At 39.0% G+C, this 22610-nt stretch overlaps 1 protein-coding gene across 3 annotated transcripts in view; it reads right to left on the bottom strand.

The window, feature by feature from the left end:
- Positions 1 to 1148: 1148 nt before the first annotated feature.
- The window catches only part of LOC308696872 (uncharacterized protein), a 35985-nt gene continuing 14523 nt past the window's right edge, over positions 1149 to 22610 (bottom strand). The window contains exons 3-4 of one of the 3 annotated variants that reach the window (XM_081375788.1): positions 16739 to 18158; positions 1149 to 2314 (exon numbers count right to left, since the gene is read on the bottom strand). In XM_081375788.1, coding sequence (XP_081231914.1) covers positions 2206 to 2314; positions 16739 to 18158 — 1529 coding nt within the window. In that variant the 3' untranslated portion in view covers positions 1149 to 2205. Of the gene's footprint in view, positions 2315 to 9268; positions 9338 to 16738; positions 18159 to 22610 lie in introns of those variants that run through there. The other 2 variants (XM_081375790.1, XM_081375789.1) reach the window with 2 other exon arrangements.

Below are 22610 nucleotides of genomic sequence, written 5' to 3'. Positions count from 1 at the left end.
AGCCTATAGCACTCTTGCAATGCAAGACAGAGTCCTGCACGTGTCCGATTTTGTAAATCCGCTTTGTAAATCCAAATTGTAAATTGTGTTCCTGTCTCTGTTTTGACCCCACCCTCCTTGTTATCTCATTATTGGTTTCATTTGCCCCACCTGTTGTTCCCTCATCACCTGCCTGATTTGTCCCTTTTATAAATTCTTTGTGTTTGAGGTCTGTGTCGGATCGTTGTCTTGTTTACGTCTCCCGCTTTCCCGTGAAACCCCGGTAGGCTATGTTGTTTTTGAAGTTGTAGTTTTGGTATATCATGTTTCCCCCCATGACGGTTTTTGTTTCATTTCACGTTATGTTTCTTTTATTTAATAAATAATTCTTTCTGCACTTGAGTCCTCTCCTTTAGTTTTTCTTTAGTTATACGTGACAATTATAGACACACTTACAAAAATGTTTATCACCAGGTCATACAGAAGTTATTACACAACAATTAACACAAAGAACATGGCTAACGTTACCACAAAAGTGAGTAACTTATAACATTTTACCAATCGAACAGACGCGGCTATACAACACTATCTGCCAAGCAATTTCGTCTAGCCTACATTTGACAATTTTGGATTCAAACACGCCCTGCACACCACACATACTTAACAGTGTTAAATTTGAAAAATACTGTTCGATAGAACTGCTTTGTTACCAGTTATCTGCGTGCTTCCTCAGCGATGAAGTTCCACATTGCGGCTATCCAACAAAATGCATGCATGCTGCAAAGCCTTTCACAATATTTTCTTCAGATAACTCCAAATTTCTCCCACACACTGGACTTGATTTTTTATGACGTATTGTCGACAACTTCACAATCTCCACTAGCTATTCTTTTCTTCAACTCCTCAGCATCCATCTCGACGACTGCAAGCAGATCGCGCGCGCGGTCATGATGCATTTTTAAAAGTGAAAGTAGCCTAGATAACGTAGATCCTGGGAGGGCGTGGTGCGTGGGCACAAATAAACTGATGTGGAAATTCACAAATTCTACGTCACAAGTTTAAATAAAGTATAGACCAGTCACAGAAGATTAAGTGCGACTCTCTGGAGGAAAAAATTATAACAAAACACAACAACAACAAAAGGGGAATAACCATTCAAAACATCAATGGTAAGTATTAACCATAAGAAAAGTATTTATATTTTTCGTATCTTTTTAGATTTTCTTTTCTTAGTAACTCTTGAAGTGAAATATTAGAAAAGGAAAAAAAAACAACAACAATACAACGACTATGTGTCTCACTCAATTTGAATATCAGAAGAGAGAAACAAAACACAAACAGTGTCTCATTCAATTGAAATGTCAAATGAGAAAAAAAAATAAAAAAATAATAAGATAATGTCTCAGTTCAGAAAATCAGTGTCTCAGTTCAGATTCAGGGAAGAGAAAAAAAAATATATTGAATAGTGGCCTTAGTCCATGAAAAATCAGTTTCTCAATCCAGCGAGTCCAAAATAAGAGGGGAAAAAATAAGTAAAAAATATTTCGCTCAATCCAGTAAAATAAAGGTGATTAAAGAAGAATGGTTCGTCCAACCAATATGTATTCCTCACTCTTGAAATTGTGTCACCAGGTACGATTAAGATGGGAATGGCTCGCCAGTCCTCTCAATGCGCAATACATTAAAAGGCAAGGACAATTCCTCTATGTCAATCTCAACTGCTGAAGCTCAGGATCGGCAGCAGATGAAACATTTACTCACATATGCCCAAAAATAAAAAGAGAAAGAAGGAAGAGAAAAAAAAAACGGCCTTGAAAACACAAAGCCAAGAAAACAACAATCACTAAATCACATTTTCCAAATATTCACAGTCATCATATCTCATTTCAATTTCTAATAAACTATTTAAATTAAAATATGTCTGTCTGATCGATTTTATTCTCTTTGTACACATTAGGTTGACACATTAGAAATATATGTACGTGGTTAGCAAGCTAGCACCTAGTGGTAATGAACTTGGTAATGAGAAAAAAAATTGAACTTACTTCACACAAATATATACATTTTCCTTAAACATTAAACACCATTTACACATTCACACTCTACAGCCGTACATAGTGCTTGTTTGTATTCAATGCTTGGTGTAATCTAAGACAATGGGATCCAGTTAATTGCACTTTAGTTAGTTCAATACTTGAGTTCCTGCAAGATCGTTTTGCTTCACGGTTATCTCCTTCCACCCAGAAGGTTTATGTTGTTGCCACTGATGCATTTAACACTGAGGGCAGGAGACTTTTGGCTTCTGATTTTCCTTTCTTGTTCACGTCCATCAGGTCTAAAAGAAACAAATCAAGTGAGATTTCAAATGAGAGACAAACTTGAAAGGAAAAGTGAAGCTCAAAGTCAAGATCACCGATGAGTTCAATAGTCATTTCAACCCCATCATATCTGGTCAACAACTGCTGTGCACAATTATGTACTATTATTAGGGCTGGGTACCGAACGTCGATACTTTTATGGTATCGAAAAAAATATTTCGATCCTATGAGTATCGAAAAATTCTTTATTTTTCGGTGCCAAATTTCGGTTCCAAAAGCATCTGAGCACACAAGCTTATCTGTCCTCTCTGTAGCCTATATTGACAAAGAGTGGAGCTCCGACCCACACACACACGGAGAGGTGCGGACGGATCAAACTGTTGCAGTTTTGTTGATGTCACAGAGAGTCACGGTTGGTCTCAAGTGTGGTAACATTTTTTTTTAAACTTCACGCAGACAGCGTTTGCTGCGATATGAGCCGAAAGCGGTCACGGTGCTGTTGACGTTACACTTCCTCTTCGACTACTAGACAAGCAGCCACAATGGTGGTTTCTCTGCCCTGATGACTGACTGACTGACTGACAGGCAGTCATTTTATTAATGTTTGGCGACGTCTACATTTCCGGATACATTTGAAAATGGCGTTTTCGTTTATAAACGCTCTCCGTCCACACTAGCGTTTTCGGACGTTTCAGTGTGGATGAGAAACTTTTGAGAAACGTCAAATTCACCTTACAGCGCATGCCTAAAACCTAAGTTATCGCGCAATTCTTCTGACAGGATAATTTTATTTAGTAAAATATCTCACCATTCACTGATGCGGTCCAGGTCGCACGCAGTCACCATGTTGGTCTAAAACGCAACTGCTCTCATGTATTGCCGCAGGACAGCATGTGAGTAGCCTAAATTCTGTCATCTTTGCAGGACTCTGATATGAAGAGTGTGCAATGTAGAATATTTTAATAACGTATAGTTAGCAACAGTGTAAAGGTTAATAGCACAACACTGGTATAATGGTAGGCCTACAATATGCGTCACATAATGGTTTTTAGTGTGGACGGAAGGCCAAAACGGAGAGAAAAATATACGATTTTTATGTTTATAATAAATATATAATTATATATATATATATATATATATATATATATATATATATATATATATATATATATATATATATATATATATATATATATATATATATAATTTTCAAACGAAAACGTAGGCTATTATGGCCTTACTGAGTGAGCAGTTTTACCAGAATTTTTTTTATTTTGATAACTGTTTTGATTCACAATTAAGGTGGAAAATAAAAGCTTTGTGTTTAATGTATTTTTGTTGATGTTGAAATTAATTTTAAAACATATTATGGCTATGGTATCGAAAAAAGTATCGTTAGGAATCGGTATCGAAACTGAGGTATCGAAATTGGCACCGGATCGAAAGATTCTGAACGATACCCAGCCCTAACTATTATAATATTATGAAGATGATTTGTGTTATAAATCACTAGTTTGGTCATGAAACTCTAAATGGCGTATACTTGACATGTAATCTTTAAGCAATCACATAATTTCCAACACCTTTCTAACATTAACAGAGGAAGAATCTGGAAGCTTCTCGTCTCTGTATTCTTGATAAGCACCAGAGCAAATACAAAAACATGAACTGCTGTTAGAAAACATGAAAATACTGTTTGAAGTTTTATCTTCACCATAATAAGTAATGTCAGAAAGAGAAAGTTGCACACTGCAAAAACTCAAAATCTTGCCAAGTATATTTTTCTAATTTCCAGTCAAAATATCTCATCACACTTAACATAAGACAAAATCCCCTAAAGACCAAGATTTAAGTGAGATAAAGGAGCTTGTTTTAGACAGTCCATCTTGAACATTTGCATCAAGCCATGTCCATGTGATATGTAAAAAAAGACCATGGCAAAAGCTGGAATTATGTTTCCTTCTCTGTTCTGTCGCACTCTGGACATAGGCTACTGCAAAAGTAATAAATGCTGTCATCAATTATTACAGTGTTTGTAGTGCTTAAAAAAATACATTGCGCCCAAAAACCCACACTCAATACAGACTCAAGAATTGTGTTTAATGATGTCTGTGAGATCATACTTCAGTGGAATGTACTTGCTATTATTGAAGTTTACATAGTGATATGGTGTATAATCAACAAGCTTTTCAGCATCCATGAAAATATTGGCTTGAGCTATGTAGTGTATACGACACTGGGTTAATTTGAATTAGCTCAAGGCTATATAGAATATTGGAAATATTAACAATCATAACTCATGGTCATAATTCATAAGTCGCATGTACATTTATTTTATCAATTATCGAGATTAGCTCAAGGCTATATAGAATATTGGAAATATTAACAATCATAACTCATGGTCATAATTCATAAGTCGCATGTACATTTATTTAATCAATTATCGAGATTACCTTGTTCTATAACTGGTCTAATCATCAGTTATTCGTCCAGCGAATAACTAAGATCTAGGGCTGTGCAAAAATATCGATACAGCTAACTATCGCGATATTTTTTTTTCACGATAGTGTATCGATATTTCAACCTCTAGTATCGATATATATATATATAAAAAAAAGTTTTCATCAAATCCCTGTGTGCGTCAAACGACCTCCTCCACCGCTGCTGTAGTTGTCGCTGACTCACGACAGTTGTCAACTGTCACTCAACTGTCCAGTTGTATGAGGCGCCGGACTGGACAAAAGCGAAGCGAACTGCGCGAGCGAGCAACAGAGCTCGAGACAGACCGAGTGTATCCGCGCGCGAGAGAAACCGAGGGTGTCTGCGCGCGAGAGAAACCGAGGGTGTCTGCGTGCGAGAGAAACCGAGGGTGTCTGCGTGCGAGAGAAACCGAGTGTGTCTGCGTGCGAGAGAGACCGAGTGTGTCTGTGTGCGAGAGAGACCGAGTGTGTCTGCGTGTGAGAGAAACCGAGTGTGTCTGCGTGCGAGAGAGACCGAGTGTATCCGCGCGCGAGAGAAACCGAGGGTGTCTGCGTGCGAGAGAGACCGAGTCCGAGCATTAGTATTGGACTGGTACACACATAGTAATATAATTACTATATAAGACGCATGGAAGTTCGATTAATGGACAACAATAATCAGTGCAAACGTCTTGTTTTGAACTATTGTTTAATAAATATAAATAATTCGAGCACATAAACTTCCATATGGAGGATTAAATAAGATTGAATGTATGTAGTAATAATATATAAATATTATATAAGAGGCATGGACGTTCGATTAATGGACAACAATATAAATTATAACAATTAAATTATTATAAACAATAGTTCAAAACAAGACGTTTGTAGTACTGATTATTGCTGTCCATTAATCGAACTTCCATGCCTCTTATAGTATATAATATTATGTACCAATTAGGCTACTAATGCTGGGGCACACTCGGTCTCTCTCGCGCGCAGAGCGCAGACACACTCCGACTCTCGCGCACTGTCGCTCGCGCACGCAGACACACTCGACACAATGCAAATACCTTTGCGAATAAATTGGAATTAAAGTTTTTGTCTGCTGAGTTATCAATATAATGTGATACACATACCTGAATACCCCAGGTGGTACATAAAAAGTTGTATATTCAGCTCTATTTCTTTATTTTTTATTACATTTTTGATTTAAAAAAAAATATTGCAATATATCGCAATATGTATTGTATTGTATCGTATCGTGATATATCGTATCGTGACCCATGTATCGTGATATGTATCGTATCGTGAGGCCCTTGCCAATACCCAGCCCTAGTAAGATCATCACAGTATTTACAAACTCCAATAAAGTTTAGGTTCTGGCCACGAACAGTAAACTTTATGAGTTTATTAATTAAAACTACTGAATGTAGTCTAATATAGAGCTTGTAGCTTAAGATCTTTTATTTCATTGACTTTAGAATGGTGGGTTTTTTTAAACACAGAGACATTGAAAAGTATAAATGGATTTTAATAAATGTAAGGCTAGAGATTATATGAGCTACAAATATAAACGTACGCAAAATTACAAACAATAAACAACAAACATTTAACCAAACAAGAAAATACGTGATCAGAATAAAATGAAATGAAAGAAAGAAAGAAAGAAAGAAAGAAAGAGAAGAGAAGAGGGAGAAGGCTAGTAATTGTTACATACAGAAACCTAAAAGCCGGACCCCAGGAAATCAGCTTTAGAGGGATCAAAAGATACTTGCAAGTCTGTTCTCTTTCGGGTGAGGCTGAGAAAAGGGGACGCGCACTTCTGCTGCGTCTTCTGGTGTCGCGTGAAGCTTGAAAAAGGCTCACTGAATGTAATCACGGACGTGGGCCAACCGTCTTTAACAACGGATCGGGCTCACCTCCTGACGTTTCGAGATCTATACCCCCCTTCCTCTTAGAAATTGGAATGATAGATTCGTTCGTAACATTAATATCACTGGTATTAATAAAACAATGCATCCTCTGACATGTTGCGTTAAACATTCGAGACCGCTGGGATATCTGGAACAAGACGATACCATGAATGGCACTGCTATGACATAATTACACACAGATACACGATTATAGTCACATCACATTGATTACAAACCAATAAAGTTATATATGCATAATATTTGGGACAAGGGATCATGCACACATCAAGAAAATACATTTTAAACATTGTACCAAATGATTTTGATCACACGTGGTAGGATCCATGTGTGTTTCTGTGTGTGTGTGTGCGTGTGTGTGTGACCAGGACTGAGAGTTCATGCTGCCGCTGAACTTTTGCTCTCTTGCCTATGTGTGTGTGTGTTTGGTTTGATGAGATCATTAGCCAGCACATCTGGCCGGACAAAGTCTTGTTGTTTTCTGACGTATAAATCAGTGTCTAAGAATACCCCTAGGGGATCTGCGTAATCTCAGACATCGTGGCGCCTTGCGCTCGTGGCTTCCCGTGTAAACTCATAAAAGAGGTGTCTATAGACAGCCATCAATGAGTTACTTGAGCTGATAGATGCCATCTGTTGTTTGTAGACAGTTCAAGAAGGACAGAGTCCGTTTGTTGGTAATTTCAGTAATTTAAATATATATAGAGAGAGAGCTGGTAATCTGACCATCTTCTTTGCGTTACAGCTAGATCGGGAACTTCTACCTCATAAGCTAAATAATGATCATTCCACCCAACTGTAGAGAGAGGTTGGCATTCAAAACAATACACTGACGCATTTAAAATATAAATGTTTTTACAAGTGCAAACTCTGGAGTATCATGTATGACATTAGAAATAACCAAAGATTTTCCACATGTATGCTTATTTCCATGTTGCATAATCCACTTTACAGAAACTATATGTTCAACGTGCTCTATTCCTAAGAAGTCTTTAATCTTTCCTTCTACATAGTGAACATGTTTCACCTCAGAGGCTGGGACCATGTCAACTTCACTTGAACAAATTGGATGTTTCTCAAGCACATTCTGACTACATTCATAACGTTGGTTGTCCTTCACAAGAGACTTACAGATATTTTTAAAACTACTTTTCAAAGCCCACTGCTTAAAAAAAGCAATGCTTTGACTCAAAGCGCATACACATGTGCCTCACTTTAGGACCAAGTACCTTAATCTGAGAAGGAAGATACAGCAAGTAATGCTGTTTAGGTATAATATTTGCATCTGGAAACAGTTGTTTGAAATGTTTTAAATGGTGCTCTATTAAAAGCTTCAGCCTTGAAAGAGTTGAGAGAGCAATAATAGGTGAAGATGCTTTAAATAAACATTTGATTTCATATGGGGCAACACCTTCAAGAATGACATGCATGATGTCCTGTGGGGTTTGATTGATTATATCAAAGTGAGGAAATTCTGTTAATTTGCTTCTCCTGTTTATGCCATATGTCATTTTTAGATTGTCTTTCAGTTTTTGCCTTTTCAGTGTCATTACATTGCCTGTTATGCCTTGCCATTGTCCTTTTAACAAACAAATCTTCATTAAATTGCTCCTGCATGTCTTCAAAGTTGCATTCGCAGTGCCTGCATTTACTGTAGGCAAATCCCACTCCTATCTTAAATCCAGCCACTTCATGCTGAGCTAGAGTGTCTCCGCACACTGACATAAATGCCCCATAAATTGTCCTCTGTTCGGCCAACGCAGCACTGTAATAGGCAAGACCTTTGATGGCAAACTCTGGCTAGAACTCCTGGGAGCATAGAAACTAGAGGAAACGCATACAGGTGCATTTTGGATCATGTGTGCGCCATCAAAAAAAAAAAAAATCATGCGATTTTTTTCTACAGTGGGATCAATATGTGCCACGTAGCTGCTGCCTAATGTATTATTCTCCATTATAGATCTGCAGTTCATTTTTCAATGGGAGATTTATACAATGACCTCCAGCATCTTCTAGGAGAAGAGTTTGGCCCTGGCACATCTGTCCACTTTGTTTCACTGCTGTCCTTCAGAACTGATTGATGAGCGACTTTTACACAAGTCAAATACAAACTTTTCTTTGAAGCCTCTTTAAAACCATGTATCTCTGGAGTCTTAAAAGTGAGGATTGATTCTTCTCGTGGTTCTTCTACAAAAGCTAAAACAATAAGATCAGGAAAATTCTCCTCTTTCTCCTCTTCGTTCAAATTCTCTTCTCTTGACTTCTGATAAGCAAAAGGAAAAGATGATACAATCTCATCCATTACATGTTTCATGAATCTGACGGACTTAATTCCTGTAAGATTACTCATTTCCGCTGGACTTTTCCACTCATTGTGATGTTTTAAGTCCTTTTGCCTTGTGCATCCAGCTCTTGTCATTGTTTTCTGAAGGCTTTTTGAATTAAGCACTTTTGCTTGAAGTAATAGATTATTATGACCGCCGCTAGCATAGCATTTACGGAAAAATTTCATTTGGTCCCCGGGGGCCACTATCCCTGAACCTACCTGAACCGTGGCACCGAGGATGAAGAAAGTTTTATGGTATGTTGCTCTTAAGGGCCCACATCAACCTAGCCCATAATCACTCATTTGTGATTTGCGCCCCTCCTATAAAAAATGAAAATGCAATATAGTGCAGCAGATTAATGGCATATTTCAAGAGAATCGTTCAAATTGGTATAGAAGCATGAAATTTGGCACAGATACTCTCTAAGGGTCACTCTTTGGGAAAAAGGCGCTGGCCATCCAAAAATTCAACATGGCGGCCATTTTTTCAAGATGGCCGCTATTTCTGTCAAATGCTCATTATGTCAATCGTTCAAACAGTGATGTAGGCATAACATTTTGTGAAAAGACTCTCTTCAGAATGTTTTTTTTTGGAAAACGGTGCTTGTCCCTCAAAAATGAAAGATGGCAACCATTTTTCAAGATGGCCGCCATTTTTCAAGATGGCCGCCATTTTTCTTGAATCCTTAATTATTATTTTTTCAAATGGTGATGCTATCATGAAATTTGGTACAAATATTCTTAAAGGGACATTATCATGGAAAAAGCCAAGGGTAAGCGGGGCAATACATGACTTGTTCATGTATGCTTACCTGGAAGGTGTACAGATCACACGGGACTTAAATGGCACTGGATGAATGATCGGGCTAGGTGTAGGTGACCCGTACCTAGTTGTATCCCATACCTGAGTGTGTACTATGTCTATGATTGAGGTGGTAAAAGGATAACCCCTCGGCCTTAATCAGACAACAAACCTCCAAAATGGCAAATGAAAATCCCATGTCAGCCAAGAGGCCAACTGATTGGATGAAATGTTGTCTTTGTCAGACAGACACAAAGGAACCCCTCCAATCACCACCTACCCATCATGTTTCTCAACATGATGGCTATAAAATGATTACCACCAACATTCCACTCTTTCACAAGATGAACAAAATGCCAATGACCCTGGACCTGGAACGACTGGATGAAGGTGGTGGTATAGAAGCTACTTTGAGAAGGAACCAAGCGAAGTATCACTACAATTGTCGACTTCAGTTCAACAACACAAAGTTACTTCGTGCCCAGAAGCAACAATCCGATGCTCAATGTAGTGAGACAGATGAAGGCCAAACAAAGCATCGCAGAACCATGATGCAGAAAAGTCTAGATGATCAGGTTTGCTTTTTTTGTGATAACATATCTCCTGAATCTGACCTACGTCAGGTAATGACACTGCAACTGAATGACAGACTACATGAATGTGCACAAACAGTGAATGATGCTAAATTATTGTCTCAACTAAGTGGTGCTGATGCCATTGCACAGGAGCTGAAATACCATCATTTGTGTCTCATTCATCTTTACAACAGAGAGAAACTCCACCTCAGAAGGCTTGAGAAAGAGTCACAGAGTGAAACGGTTCAACCAGCCATCTTTCTTATGGCTCTTTCTGAACTGGTCACCTATATTGTTGAAACCAGTCTTAATTCTGATGGTCCTTCCGCCTTCCCTCTCGCAGATACAGTGGGGAGAACAAGTATTTGATACACTGCTGATTTTGCAGGTTTTCCCACTTACAAAGCATGTAGAAGTCTGTAATTTTTATCATAGGTACTCTTCAACTGTGAGTGACGGAATCTAAAACAAAAATCCAGAAAAATCACATTGTATGATTTTTAAGTAATTAATTTGCATTTTATTGCAAGACATAAGTATTTGATACATCAGAAAAGCAGAACTTATTTGGTACAGAAACCTTTGTTTGCAATTACAGAGATCATACGTTTCTTGTAGTTCTTGACCAGGTTTGCACACACTGCAGCAGGGGTTCTGGCCCACTCCTCCATACAGACCTTCTCCAGATCCTGCAGGTGTCGGGGCTGTCGCTGGGCAATACGGACTTTCAGCTCCTCCAAAGATCTTCTATTGGGTTCAAGTCTGGAGACTGGCTAGGCCACTCCAGGACCTTGAGATGCTTCTTACGGAGCCACTCCTTAGTTGCCCTGGCTGTGTGTTTCGGGTTGTTGTCCTGCTGGAAGACCCAGCCACGACCCATCTTCAATGCTCTTACTAAGGGAAGGAGGTTGTTGGCCAAGATCTCGCCATCCTCCCCTCAATACGGTGCAGTCGGCCTGTCCCCTTTGCAGAAAAGCATCCCCAAAGAATGATGTTTCCACCTCCATGCTTCACGGTTGGGATGGTGTTCTTGGGGTTGTACTCATCCTTCTTCTTCCTCCAAACACGGCGAGTGGAGTTTAGACCAAAAAGCTCTATTTTTGTCTCATGTCTCACCACATGACCTTCTCCCATTCCTCCTCTGGATCATCCAGATGGTCATTGGCAAACTTCAGACGGGCCTGGACATGCGCTGGCTTGAGCAGGGGGACCTTGAGTGCACTGCAGGATTTTAATCCATGATGGCGTAGTGTGTTACTACTAATGGTTTTCTTTGAGACTGTCGTCCCTGCTCTCTTCAGGTCATTGACCAGGTTCTGCCGTGTAGTTCTGGGCTGATCCCTCACCTTCCTCATGATCATTGATGCTCCACGAGGTGAGATTTTGCATGGTGCCCCAGATGGAGGGAGATTGACCGTCATCTTGAACTTCTTCCATTTTCTAATAATTGCGCCAACAGTTGTTGCCTTCTCACCAAGCTGCTTGCCTATTGTCCTGTAGCCCATCCCAGCCTTGAGCAGGTCTACAATTTTATCCCTGATGTCCTTACAAAGCTCTCTGGTCTTGGCCATTGTGGAGAGGTTAGAGTCTGTTTGATTGAGTGTGTGTACAGGTATACAGGTAAACAGGTGCCGTTAATACAGGTAATGAGTGGAGAACCGGAGGGCTTCTTAAAGAAAAACTAACAGGTCTGTGAGAGTCGGAATTCTTACTGGTTGGTAGGTGATCAAATACTTATGTCATGCAATAAAATGCAAATTAATTATTTAAAAATCATACAATGTGATTTTCTGGATTTCCGTCTCTCACAGTTGAAGTGTACCTATGATAAAAATTACAGACCTCTACATGCTTTGTAAGTAGGAAAACCTTCAAAATCAGCAGTGTATCCAATACTTGTTCTCCCCACTGTATGTGCAACCTGTACCAGTAGCGTATCCTTTTTTCTAACAGTGGCCCTTCCTCTCTGTGGACTACACCTTGCCGTGGTGGAGAGGCTTGTGTATGAACTCCATTGAACCTAAGAGCTATGCCGGCGGGGATTTTATATCCCTGGCAAGTTTAACTAAGCTGGACAGGTCAAAGAAGAGGCAGACAAAGCAGACATTATAACTATTTGACAGAAATGGTGGCCATCTTGAAAATGGTGGCCATCCTGAATTTTTGAGTGGCACATACCTTTTTCCAAAAGAGTGTTCCTTGAAGAGTATTTCTGCCTAATTGTATGCTTGCATCACCATTTTAACAATTTAAATAATTAAGGCGAGACACTACGGGTGAATAGGGTAAAAATAAAAAAACTAGCAGATATCACCATGAAACTTTCCCAGTTGATTACCTACATTAAGATGAGAAAAAAAATTATTAAAAGTTTTCTGTAATTTAATGTTTAAATTAGCAAATTAGGCAATATCTAATTAAATATGCGCTAATTTGTATATATTTAAAAAAACGAAATCTGAGTATTGGATAAAGCCAGATTAAAAATTATTTTTTCATTGTGTTCACATATTAGATGGGGAAAAAATACAGAGGCATTTATGGATATCTACTTTTGTCATCCTGTAAATCATAATATACTGTCAATAGCCTTAAAAATGATTTTCGCCATGTTTTTTGGAATAAAATGTTATATAAATCAGGCTAGGAATAATATATTTACAGATCCCTCAGTAAATGTCTTCATAATATAACTAGGTACAAGACTGGAAAGATTGGTGTATATAGGTGCTACTAAAGTGGAGATTTCAGACTTGGAGTATAAGAGAAAGGTCATTTTGAGAAAACGGGCTTTAAAGATTTATCATCAGCCAATGAGATTGCGCATTCAGCCCTTTTACTTTTGCGATTGGTTGCTGATAAAAAGGAAATGATCATATTTGGATCCGACAGCATTGTACAGTGAAGAGAGAGCTTTCCAGCGGTGCCTGTGAAGACAGAGAGCAGACAGAGATCGCGAATCGGCGGGAGGATTTACAACGACAACTTTTGTTGAATTTACGTGAAATCTACAGATGCAAACAGACAAAGTGTAGTAAAATAAAGATCAAAATGTGTTTTTTGGACTTTTTTTCACCACAGTCTGAAAGAAGACATGTTATTGAAGACAAATATCCAAAAATCTCAAAATTGACCAGTAAAAAAAAAAACAATGTTTTTGCCTGCCATGTCTCACCTTAATATTCGACAGTAACAGTGGCCATCTTTAAAAATGGCGGCCATCTTGAATTTTTGAGGGACAAGCATCTTTTTCTATTAACATGTCCTTTAGAGAGTATATTAAGAGTAGAGTATCAAATTTAAGCTTGGATCACTGTTTGAATAAATGATATAATAAACATTGAATAGCAATGATTTTTGAGTGGCCAACGCCTTTTTCCAAAATAGTGGCCCTTAGAGAGTATCTGTGCCAAATTTCATGCTTCTATACCAAAGTGAACGATTTTTTTACTAATCTGCTGCACTAATATTATTCTGCTTTAATTGCCCCTATTTTCAGTTGAGATGTTCAGAACTGCACCATATTTAATGTGTATGATTAACTTGACATCCTCTGGGGGTATGCTAAGTTTCGTAGAATTTCATCCATGGGGGGGATATAAAATAAATTCATTTATGTGCACATTTAGTGACTGTACACTCATCGGCCTGTAGATGGTGCTGTTGAGCGAAGGGTTGCTGGTTTAGGATGATACTGTCACTAAGGTTACCAACTGTCCCGAATTAAGCGGGACGTCCCGCATTGTGGGCCTAATTTATTTGTCCCGTGTGTGACCTCCCGTGTCCCGTTTTTTGACAAGCTGATAAACCACTGACTGATACAACAGCAACAGCAGCAGTGCTGACCACGACACTTGAGAATGATCACCGACACCTGTCATCATCCAATCACAGCTTTTTTTAATCACTGTTTTGAGACAAATCATTGTTTGATTTGCGAACATCCTCTGCCGTCTGGTCGCTTCCGCTTCAAGGAGGACTCGTCCCGCGCTAACAGTAATTTCCTTTCACTGTCCACGTTTTGATTTCGGCTAATCAATTTTGGCGAATGCAAACAACGTGATTATTGAGCATTTGTGAGAAAATCTGCCTGGACGCATTTGTGAGAAAATCAAGCCGAGAGATCTCATAAAGCGAAGTGTCACACAATCATAACAGACAGATATGCATTTGTATGCACTAGATTTGGTATTTGTTCAAAGGTTACATGCAATTTGAAGGATGGTTTGTATATATTTGTGAAGTATTATCTTGGCTCATTTATTTAGATTTGTAAAACACAATACATATTTGTTGATCCACTGCATTTTCACTCAAACTGACCTTTGTGCTTGCACATTGCTTTCTGTTTGTTTGCGAGTCGAGATTTCCTTTGCAAAAGATTTTCTTTGCAATGCGGATCGAGTTTGTTTGCGAGTCGAGTTTTCCTTTGCGAAGTAGATTGAGTTTGTTTGCAAAATGCTGGATTTGTTGGTTAAATTATGGCACATAATTCGCTCCATTGTACATCGACTTACAATAGGTAGAATGACACGTCTGCCATAGCCTGACAGGGTCTGTATCGCTTTTACTGGCACTATGTAACTTCGGGGTTCGGGTAGTAACCAGAGCACAAAAAGAACTACAAAATTCGACTGCTTTACGGCATACGTCACTTCCCCCACCACATCCTCAAATTCGGACGTGAGCGTTTATATACTGTCTATGACGTGAGATGCCAACCAGCATTTGTTTTCTGCTTTCGTGCGCATGTTTTTGTCATGGGGGCTGTTGTTTAGACCTGGCCACTTCATGCGTTTTCTCAGATCAGATAGCTATCCGATCATGAAAAAAACAGGTGTAAATGCCCTCCGAAACACATTCAAGATGGATTTGAATCCGATCGCTCAAACCACTTCAGGAGGAGATCTGAGACGCATTTCCAGACGAAACTGAACAAGAGTAAATGAATATGGTTGTTGAAACCACATATGTAAATTGTACTCCTCCCAAAAATGCTAAAAAATAAATAATAAAAAAAACGTGTGAGGGCGTGTTATAGGCTATATGTTATTGCCAGATAAGATGACGCGCTGGAACACGCATCACCGCAGATGAGAAGCTGAGCATCAATTCATCAAGCCAACGTGCAAACTATTGCAAATAAAAGTGAAAGTAAGTCACAGACGCTTAACACACAATCATCATCATTAAAAGTAAAGAAACTAAATGATCTTACCAGGGGTGTTGCTGCTGCTCTCTCTTATTGCGGTCTCTGATTTAGAAATTTTAGCTGATGATCAATAAAATGCAGCTCATATCTGTTGCTTTCGGTGACGTGCACTCCATTAAATCTGCATATAGCGCGAGAATTGAAGATCGGATTTAAATCCGTTTCGCAAAAACACATTTATGTGACCAGGTGTAAATAGAATGGTTTTGATAAATCTGATAGCTATCCGATCTGAGAAAACGCACAAAGTGGCCAGTAAATAAATCTTTTATTTGTAAACTTGTTTGCATTCTATGTTATATGTTGTTGCGCTTGCTTGTAGTATGTCATTTTTTTACATGCTGTTCATTCACCCATTGCTGATAATTAGACCAGTCCAATAGTTTCCACATATGTCTAGCTAGCTTTCGATTATCAGAGCTGTTAACAGACAACAAACACTCGTTTACGACAGTGCAAGTATTCCACAGCGACTCTAGGGGTCGCTGTTTGACAAAAACACAATTTCTCCACAGTGTCCCTTTAAGCACTGTATCACACAAGTTGCAACTTACATCTGTGTCATTCTTTTTGGTGAAATGATCCCACACACTACTTTTCTTTGCAGGCTTCATCCTGTCGTCTGCCCTGGCTCTAACCTCGAGTGTTTTAGCCTGTAGCCTTTACTTTTCGCAAACCTTGTTAGCGCACGAGCCGCGAACCCAAACGCTGTGACCTCGTGCCAAATGTTTTTGTTTTATTAAGTAGCCTACAAACAGGCGAGTTATGAAAAATTGAGTGAGGGATTTGTTCACTTTACACAAAAAGATCTTGGAAAGAGATGGCTAACTGTAGGCTATAGCGTTTAGTCCACTGTCTATAATAGCCTAATTTAGAGATCACTTTCTTTTTTTTAACCGACTACCGACAACTTTGATCGGTTAACGTTGATACGGTCAACCATCTGTCAACATCCCTAGTACACACCAAGCACTTTACAATCACATCAGGTGTCGGCCTCATTCACGACCTGGATGATTCAACAGCAGCCACAGTAAAACAGCGCCAACTATAGGTGGAGAAGAGATATTTGACTGTGACTAACTTACACAGAAGAGATTTTGTTGCTCAGCACATAAAGATGAACTACTTACCGTGATCTCAGACTGTGGTGATGTGGTTTCTCCACTGCATGGATCTTCATGTGTCTCTTCAGGTGACTTTTAGTAGTGAAACTCTTTCCACACTGATCACACGTGTGCGGCTTCTCTCCGCTGTGGATCCTCTCATGTGTTTTCAGATGTTGTGACCGACTGAATCTCTTGTCACAGTGTGAACACTTGTAAGGTTTTTCTCCAGTGTGAATTCTCTGGTGCCGTCTTAAATGTTCAGCTCTAGTAAAAGTCTTCCCACACTCAAAGCACATGTACTCTCTCACACCATTGTGCATTTTCTGATGTGTTTGTAAATATTTCAGCAGTGAAAAACTCTTTCCACACACAGAACATGAATGTGGCTTCTCCTTTGTATGAACTTTCAGGTGTGTCTTCAGGTTTGATGCCAAAAGAAACGTCTTGCCACATTGATCACAAATGAACAGCTTCTCTCTGTTGTGGATCTTCGTGTGACACTCATGATTTTTTTTGTTTGATAAACTTTTTCCACATTGATCACCTGTGAATGGCTTCTCTCCAGTGTGAACTCTCATGTGAATCTCCCGATTTTGTTTGCTTGTGAAACTCTTCTCACACTGGTCACATGAAAACGGCTTCTCTTCGGTGTGAACACTCATGTGAATCTTAAGCATATATTTGGTTGTGAAACTCTTTCCACACTGATCACATGTGAACGGCTTTTCTCCAGTGTGAACTCTCATGTGAATCTCCCAATGTTGTTTGGTTTTGAAACTCTTTCCACATTGATTACATGAGAACGGCTTCTCTCCCGTGTGAACTCTCATGTGAATCTCCCGATTTTGTTTGGTTGTGAAACTCTTTCCACACTGATCACATGTGAACGGCTTCTCTCCAGTGTGAACTCTCATGTGACGCTCAAGATTATGTTTTTTTTTTGAGAAAGTCTTTCCACACTGATTACATGAGAACGGCTTCTCTCCGGTGTGGATCTTCATGTGAATCTCAAGACTATTTTTGGCTGTGAAACTTAATGTATTTTTAGTCTTTGAGCGACTCAAAGGTTTTTCTCCAGGTTTGACATGATGTTCCTCCTCCACTTCACTCAGTTCTTCACTCTCCTCCTTCACTTCACTCAGTTCTTCACTCTCCTCCTTCACTTCACTCAGTTCTTCACTCTCTTCCTTCACTTCACTCAGTTCTTCACGCTCCTCCTTCACTTCACTCAGTTCTTCACTCTCCTCCTTCACTTTCATCAGTTCTTCACTCTCCTCCTTCACTTTCATCAGTTCTTCACTCTCCTCCTTCACTTCACTCAGTTCTTCACTCTCCTCCTTCACTTCACTCAGTTCTTCACTCTCCTCCTTCACTTTCATCAGTTCTTCACTCTCCTCCTTCACTTTCATCAGTTCTTCACTCTCCTCCTTCACTTTCATCAGGTCTGAAATGAAAGAAAAAAAGTTTAATTGCATTTGCAGTACATAAAAATTCAAAGAGAGAAATAGGATCATCATTTTGATGAGTTTTTATAAATTATGCATGTCCCTGAAAATCTTCATGAATGAGGAACATAGATCTTCCAATTATTACTTTTAAAACATTATAGGCACAAATCCCATGTTTCTGTCAAGAGAACTATTAAAATATTTGATCAATGACACACTTATCTAATGAATAAACACATTAAACATACACAACTGTGCCATAACGTTTTCAATTCAAGAACTATTTTTCTTTTTCATCTTGACTGTTGTTTATTATAACAGATGACATCATAAACAGCAGGAGATTTAATAGGCTACATACAAAATAATCTATTTTGAAATGAACAATGTTTTGTACTTTATGTAGCCTACAAAAAAATGGCCAAACCTTTATCAATTGAAGGATTGTTTGTTTCTAATTTACTTTAGTCAGATGTATAGTAACCTTGTGCTGCTGCTGCGTTGCATTGGTTTGTGTCTAAGCTTTGTATCTTTCTGTTTTTAATCATTATTTACTATCATTCCTTGTTATTTATACTAAATATAACTTAAATCAACATAATAATAATAATAATAATAATAATAATAATAATAATAATACATTTTATTTAATGGCGCCTTATAACACCCAAGGTCACCTCACAAGCAATATACAGGTCACTGCATAAGACAATACACACAACAAACAAGCCGCATACAGATAAAGTGCATTAAAAAGACTCAATACAACATGTTATAAAAAAGCTTGTATAAAAAGATATGTCTTAAGACGCATTTTAAAAGTCATCAAGCAATCGCTATTGCGAACATCAAGGGGAAGAGAGTTCCATAGGTGGGGGGCAGCATAACTGAAAGATCTGGCACCAATGGTAGTAAGCCGAATCCGAGGTACCACAAAAGAAGTTGAAGATGAAGATCTGAGAATACGTGAAGGAGTGTAAACATGGAGAAGTTGTGTAAGGTATTGGGGTGCAAGATTATGAAGTGCCTTATAAGTAAGTAGCAAGATCTTGAATTCAACTCTATACTTTACTGGAAGCCAGTGCAATTGCTGAAGAACTGGAGAAATGTGCTTAGTAGAAGGTGTTCTAGATAGAACACGAGCTGCAGAATTCTGAACCAATTGCAGCTTATGTAGCAATTTGGAGGGAACACCTGTGAGAAGAGCATTACAGTAGTCTATACGTGAATTGATTAGAGCGTGAATGAGAACAGCAGTATTATTATTTGAAAGAAAGGGACGGAGGCGGTATTACGCAAATGGAAGTTTGCAATCCGCGTGATGTTATTGATTTGTGCTTCAAAGGAGCGTGTGCTATCCATGATGACACCCAAACTTTTAACCTGTGAAGAAGGACAGATTGCAGTATTGTCAATGTACAAAGAAAGACAATTAGATTTAGACAAAACAGATCTAGTGCCAACAAGCAAAGCCTCAGTTTTGTTGCCATTTACCTTCAAGAAGTTAGCTGAAAGCCAATCTTTAATTTCAGCTAAGCAGTTGGACAAAGATGGTGGTGGAAAAGAACCAGTAGGTTTGGCAGACAGGTAAAGTTGGGTGTCAGCCGCATAACTGTGGAAATTAACACCATATTTCCTCAAAATACAACCAAGAGGGAGCATATAAATAATGAAAAGAAGTGGGCCCAAGACAGAACCCTGGGGAGCACCAGTAGTGACTGTAGATGTTCTTGATCGAAAACCCTTTAATTGAATACACTGACTGCGTCCAGATAGATATGACCTAAACCAAGACAGAGCAGTGGCAGTAATACCAATAGAAGCTAACCTGTCAAGAAGTATCTCATGTGAGACAGTATCAAAGGCAGCGCTCAAGTCTAGAAGGACAAGTATGGTTAACAGCCCAGAGTCAGCTGCTAACAGTAGATCATTGGTTATTCTGACAAGAGCAGTCTCAGTGCTATGGTGGGGACGAAAGCCAGATTGAAATTGTTCATACAAGTTATTATTGGAAAGATGTTCATGAATTTGAATTGCTATACACTTTTCCACTACCTTAGAGATAAATGGTAAATTTGAAATTGGACGAAAATTATCAAAATTAGATGGATCACCCCCTGGTTTCTTAAGTATGGGAGTAATAATAGCAGATTTAAGATATGGAGGTACCGAACCAGAAACAAGTGAAGCATGAACAATTTTAGTAATCAATGGCGACAGGGCTGGTAAACAAGCTTTCACTAAAGGAGTTGGTAGAGGGTCTAACTGACAAGTAGAAGATTTAGATTTGCCTATCAGACCCACTATCTCTGAAGTAGTTGGTAGTGTAAAATTAGAGAAAACAGAGTGGGGAGGTGTGTGAGTGATAGACTGACAGGAGTCATTGTGAAGAGTACCAGTACGTAATTGCTGATGTACATTTTCAACCTTAAGATGCAAAAAAAGTCAAAAAGCGATCACATAAGTCAGTGGAATACATATCAGATGGCAAAGAATCAGGTGGTTGCAGAATATTTTTTACCACCAAAAAAAGGGACCTGGAATTCCCATTGCTAACTCCAATTATGTTGGAGTAGTAATCAGATTTAGCCTTGGACAGCGCATTCTTATAATGTTGAATATGTTCAGCATACATTTCTTTATGAACAGTAAGGCCAGACCTGACATACAACCACTCTAACCTACGGCCTTTAGTTTTAAGTTCATGCAGTTCAGGTGTAAACCAAGGAGCTGAATGTACAAATGAAACAGTTCGAGTTTTCACAGGTGCAAATTCATCTAAAATCATGTTTAGTCCATCATTGTAATATGTAACCAGTTCATCAACAGTAGAGAAATCAGATTTACTGGAAAAGATGGCAAGTTCATCAGCAAGAGTAGGCACATCAATGTTCTTAATATTCCGAAATGTGATCGGACGACACGGGTTTACTTTAAAAACTGCCAGCTTGGCACAAAAAGACACCAGCAGGTGATCCGATATGAACAGATCAGAAACAGTACAATTATAAGGTGTTATTCCAGAACAACAAACAAGATCAAGAGTATGTCCCTTAGTATGCGTGGGCAGTGTGTTAAATTGTTGCATACCAAAGCCATCCAAACATGATAAAAATTCACATATGCATTACTGACATTATCTATATGAATGTTAAAATCACCCAGAATGATTACATTTGGAGACATGGAAGATAGATAAGTCAAAAGTTCAGATAGTTCATTTAAAAAGGCATTATTGCTCTTGGGAGGACGGTAAATAGTTGTTAGGATGGTAGGAATTGCACCATTGATTTTTAAGGCAATTGTTTCAAAAGAAGAATATGTAGACAAAGTTAACTGAGATACTTTCAATTTCTCTTTGTGAAGTATAGCTAGCCCCCCTCCCCGTCCCGTATCACGTGATTTACAAACATAACTATATCCTGGGGGAACAGACTGATTTAGATTAAAAAAAGTCATCTGGTTTCTGCCATGTCTCAGTAAGACAGAGAAAGTCAAACTCACGGTCAGACAGTAGATCGTACACCAGAGGTTCTTTATTGGAGAGTGATCGTATATTAAGTAATCCAAAGGAAAAATTGTTTTTACCAGAATCGTTGCCAACCGATCTGGCCAGGTTGGTTAACACTGTGATCGACAGACCGTGTGAGCTTCCTCGGCGAGCGTGGTGTAGATGACCAAAAGGACCGTATTTGACATGAGCCATCAATGTTGTAACTCCGCCGGGACCCGCGGTGTATATATTTCCGACGTGGTATGTACACGATATCCAAGGGAAGATGTGGAGCTGACGGAAGATTAAAAGGACGCAAACGGAGCTGAGTAAGTTCCGCCGCCGAATACTGGAGCATCGTCCATGCTACAGAATGGTATATAGCAGAAAGGACGACCCAGATGTAGTTCATCTGCACCAGTAGCTCAGTGATCTTCATAGTTGATCCCCGTGCCAGAGGTACCACGAAGAACAGCAGTAAGTAACCGGCAGGCAAAGAAGCAACCGCAGAGATCAACACGCAGCTCAAAACCAGCGTACAAACCCGCCGAAACAGCGTGGATACACAGGTCAGAGTGGCTCCTTAAAATGGGTTAAACAGTTCATAGATGCATCCATGCATTCATAAGTGCAGGAGGATTTAGAAGTAGCCTACTAAAAGTTTTTTTAAATTCCCTCCCTGAGCAGCGGCAGCTAATAGCACCAGCGTTCACCCGGAAGTTCTATTGCATCACACATTAACCCGACATCGCTAGCTTCAATCTAAATCATTATAGCTAGCACAACACGCTAGTAATTTGCTAGCCTGTTAGCATGCCATCCGTGCGCTCTTTATTTTATTTTTATTCTCTAGCGCGCTTGCGCCTTCCATGCGCTCTTTATTTATTTTTAATTTTATCTTTTTATTTTGCACCTTTTACGAGTTCATCAAAAAATTGTGGTGAGTATCAATCAA

The sequence above is a fragment of the Scardinius erythrophthalmus genome, assembly GCF_964197995.2.
Source record: "Scardinius erythrophthalmus genome assembly, chromosome: 1".
Taxonomy (NCBI): domain Eukaryota; kingdom Metazoa; phylum Chordata; class Actinopteri; order Cypriniformes; family Leuciscidae; genus Scardinius; species Scardinius erythrophthalmus.
The sequence above is the reverse complement of the archived record's forward strand: the minus strand, read 5'-3'. Positions and strand labels throughout refer to the sequence as shown.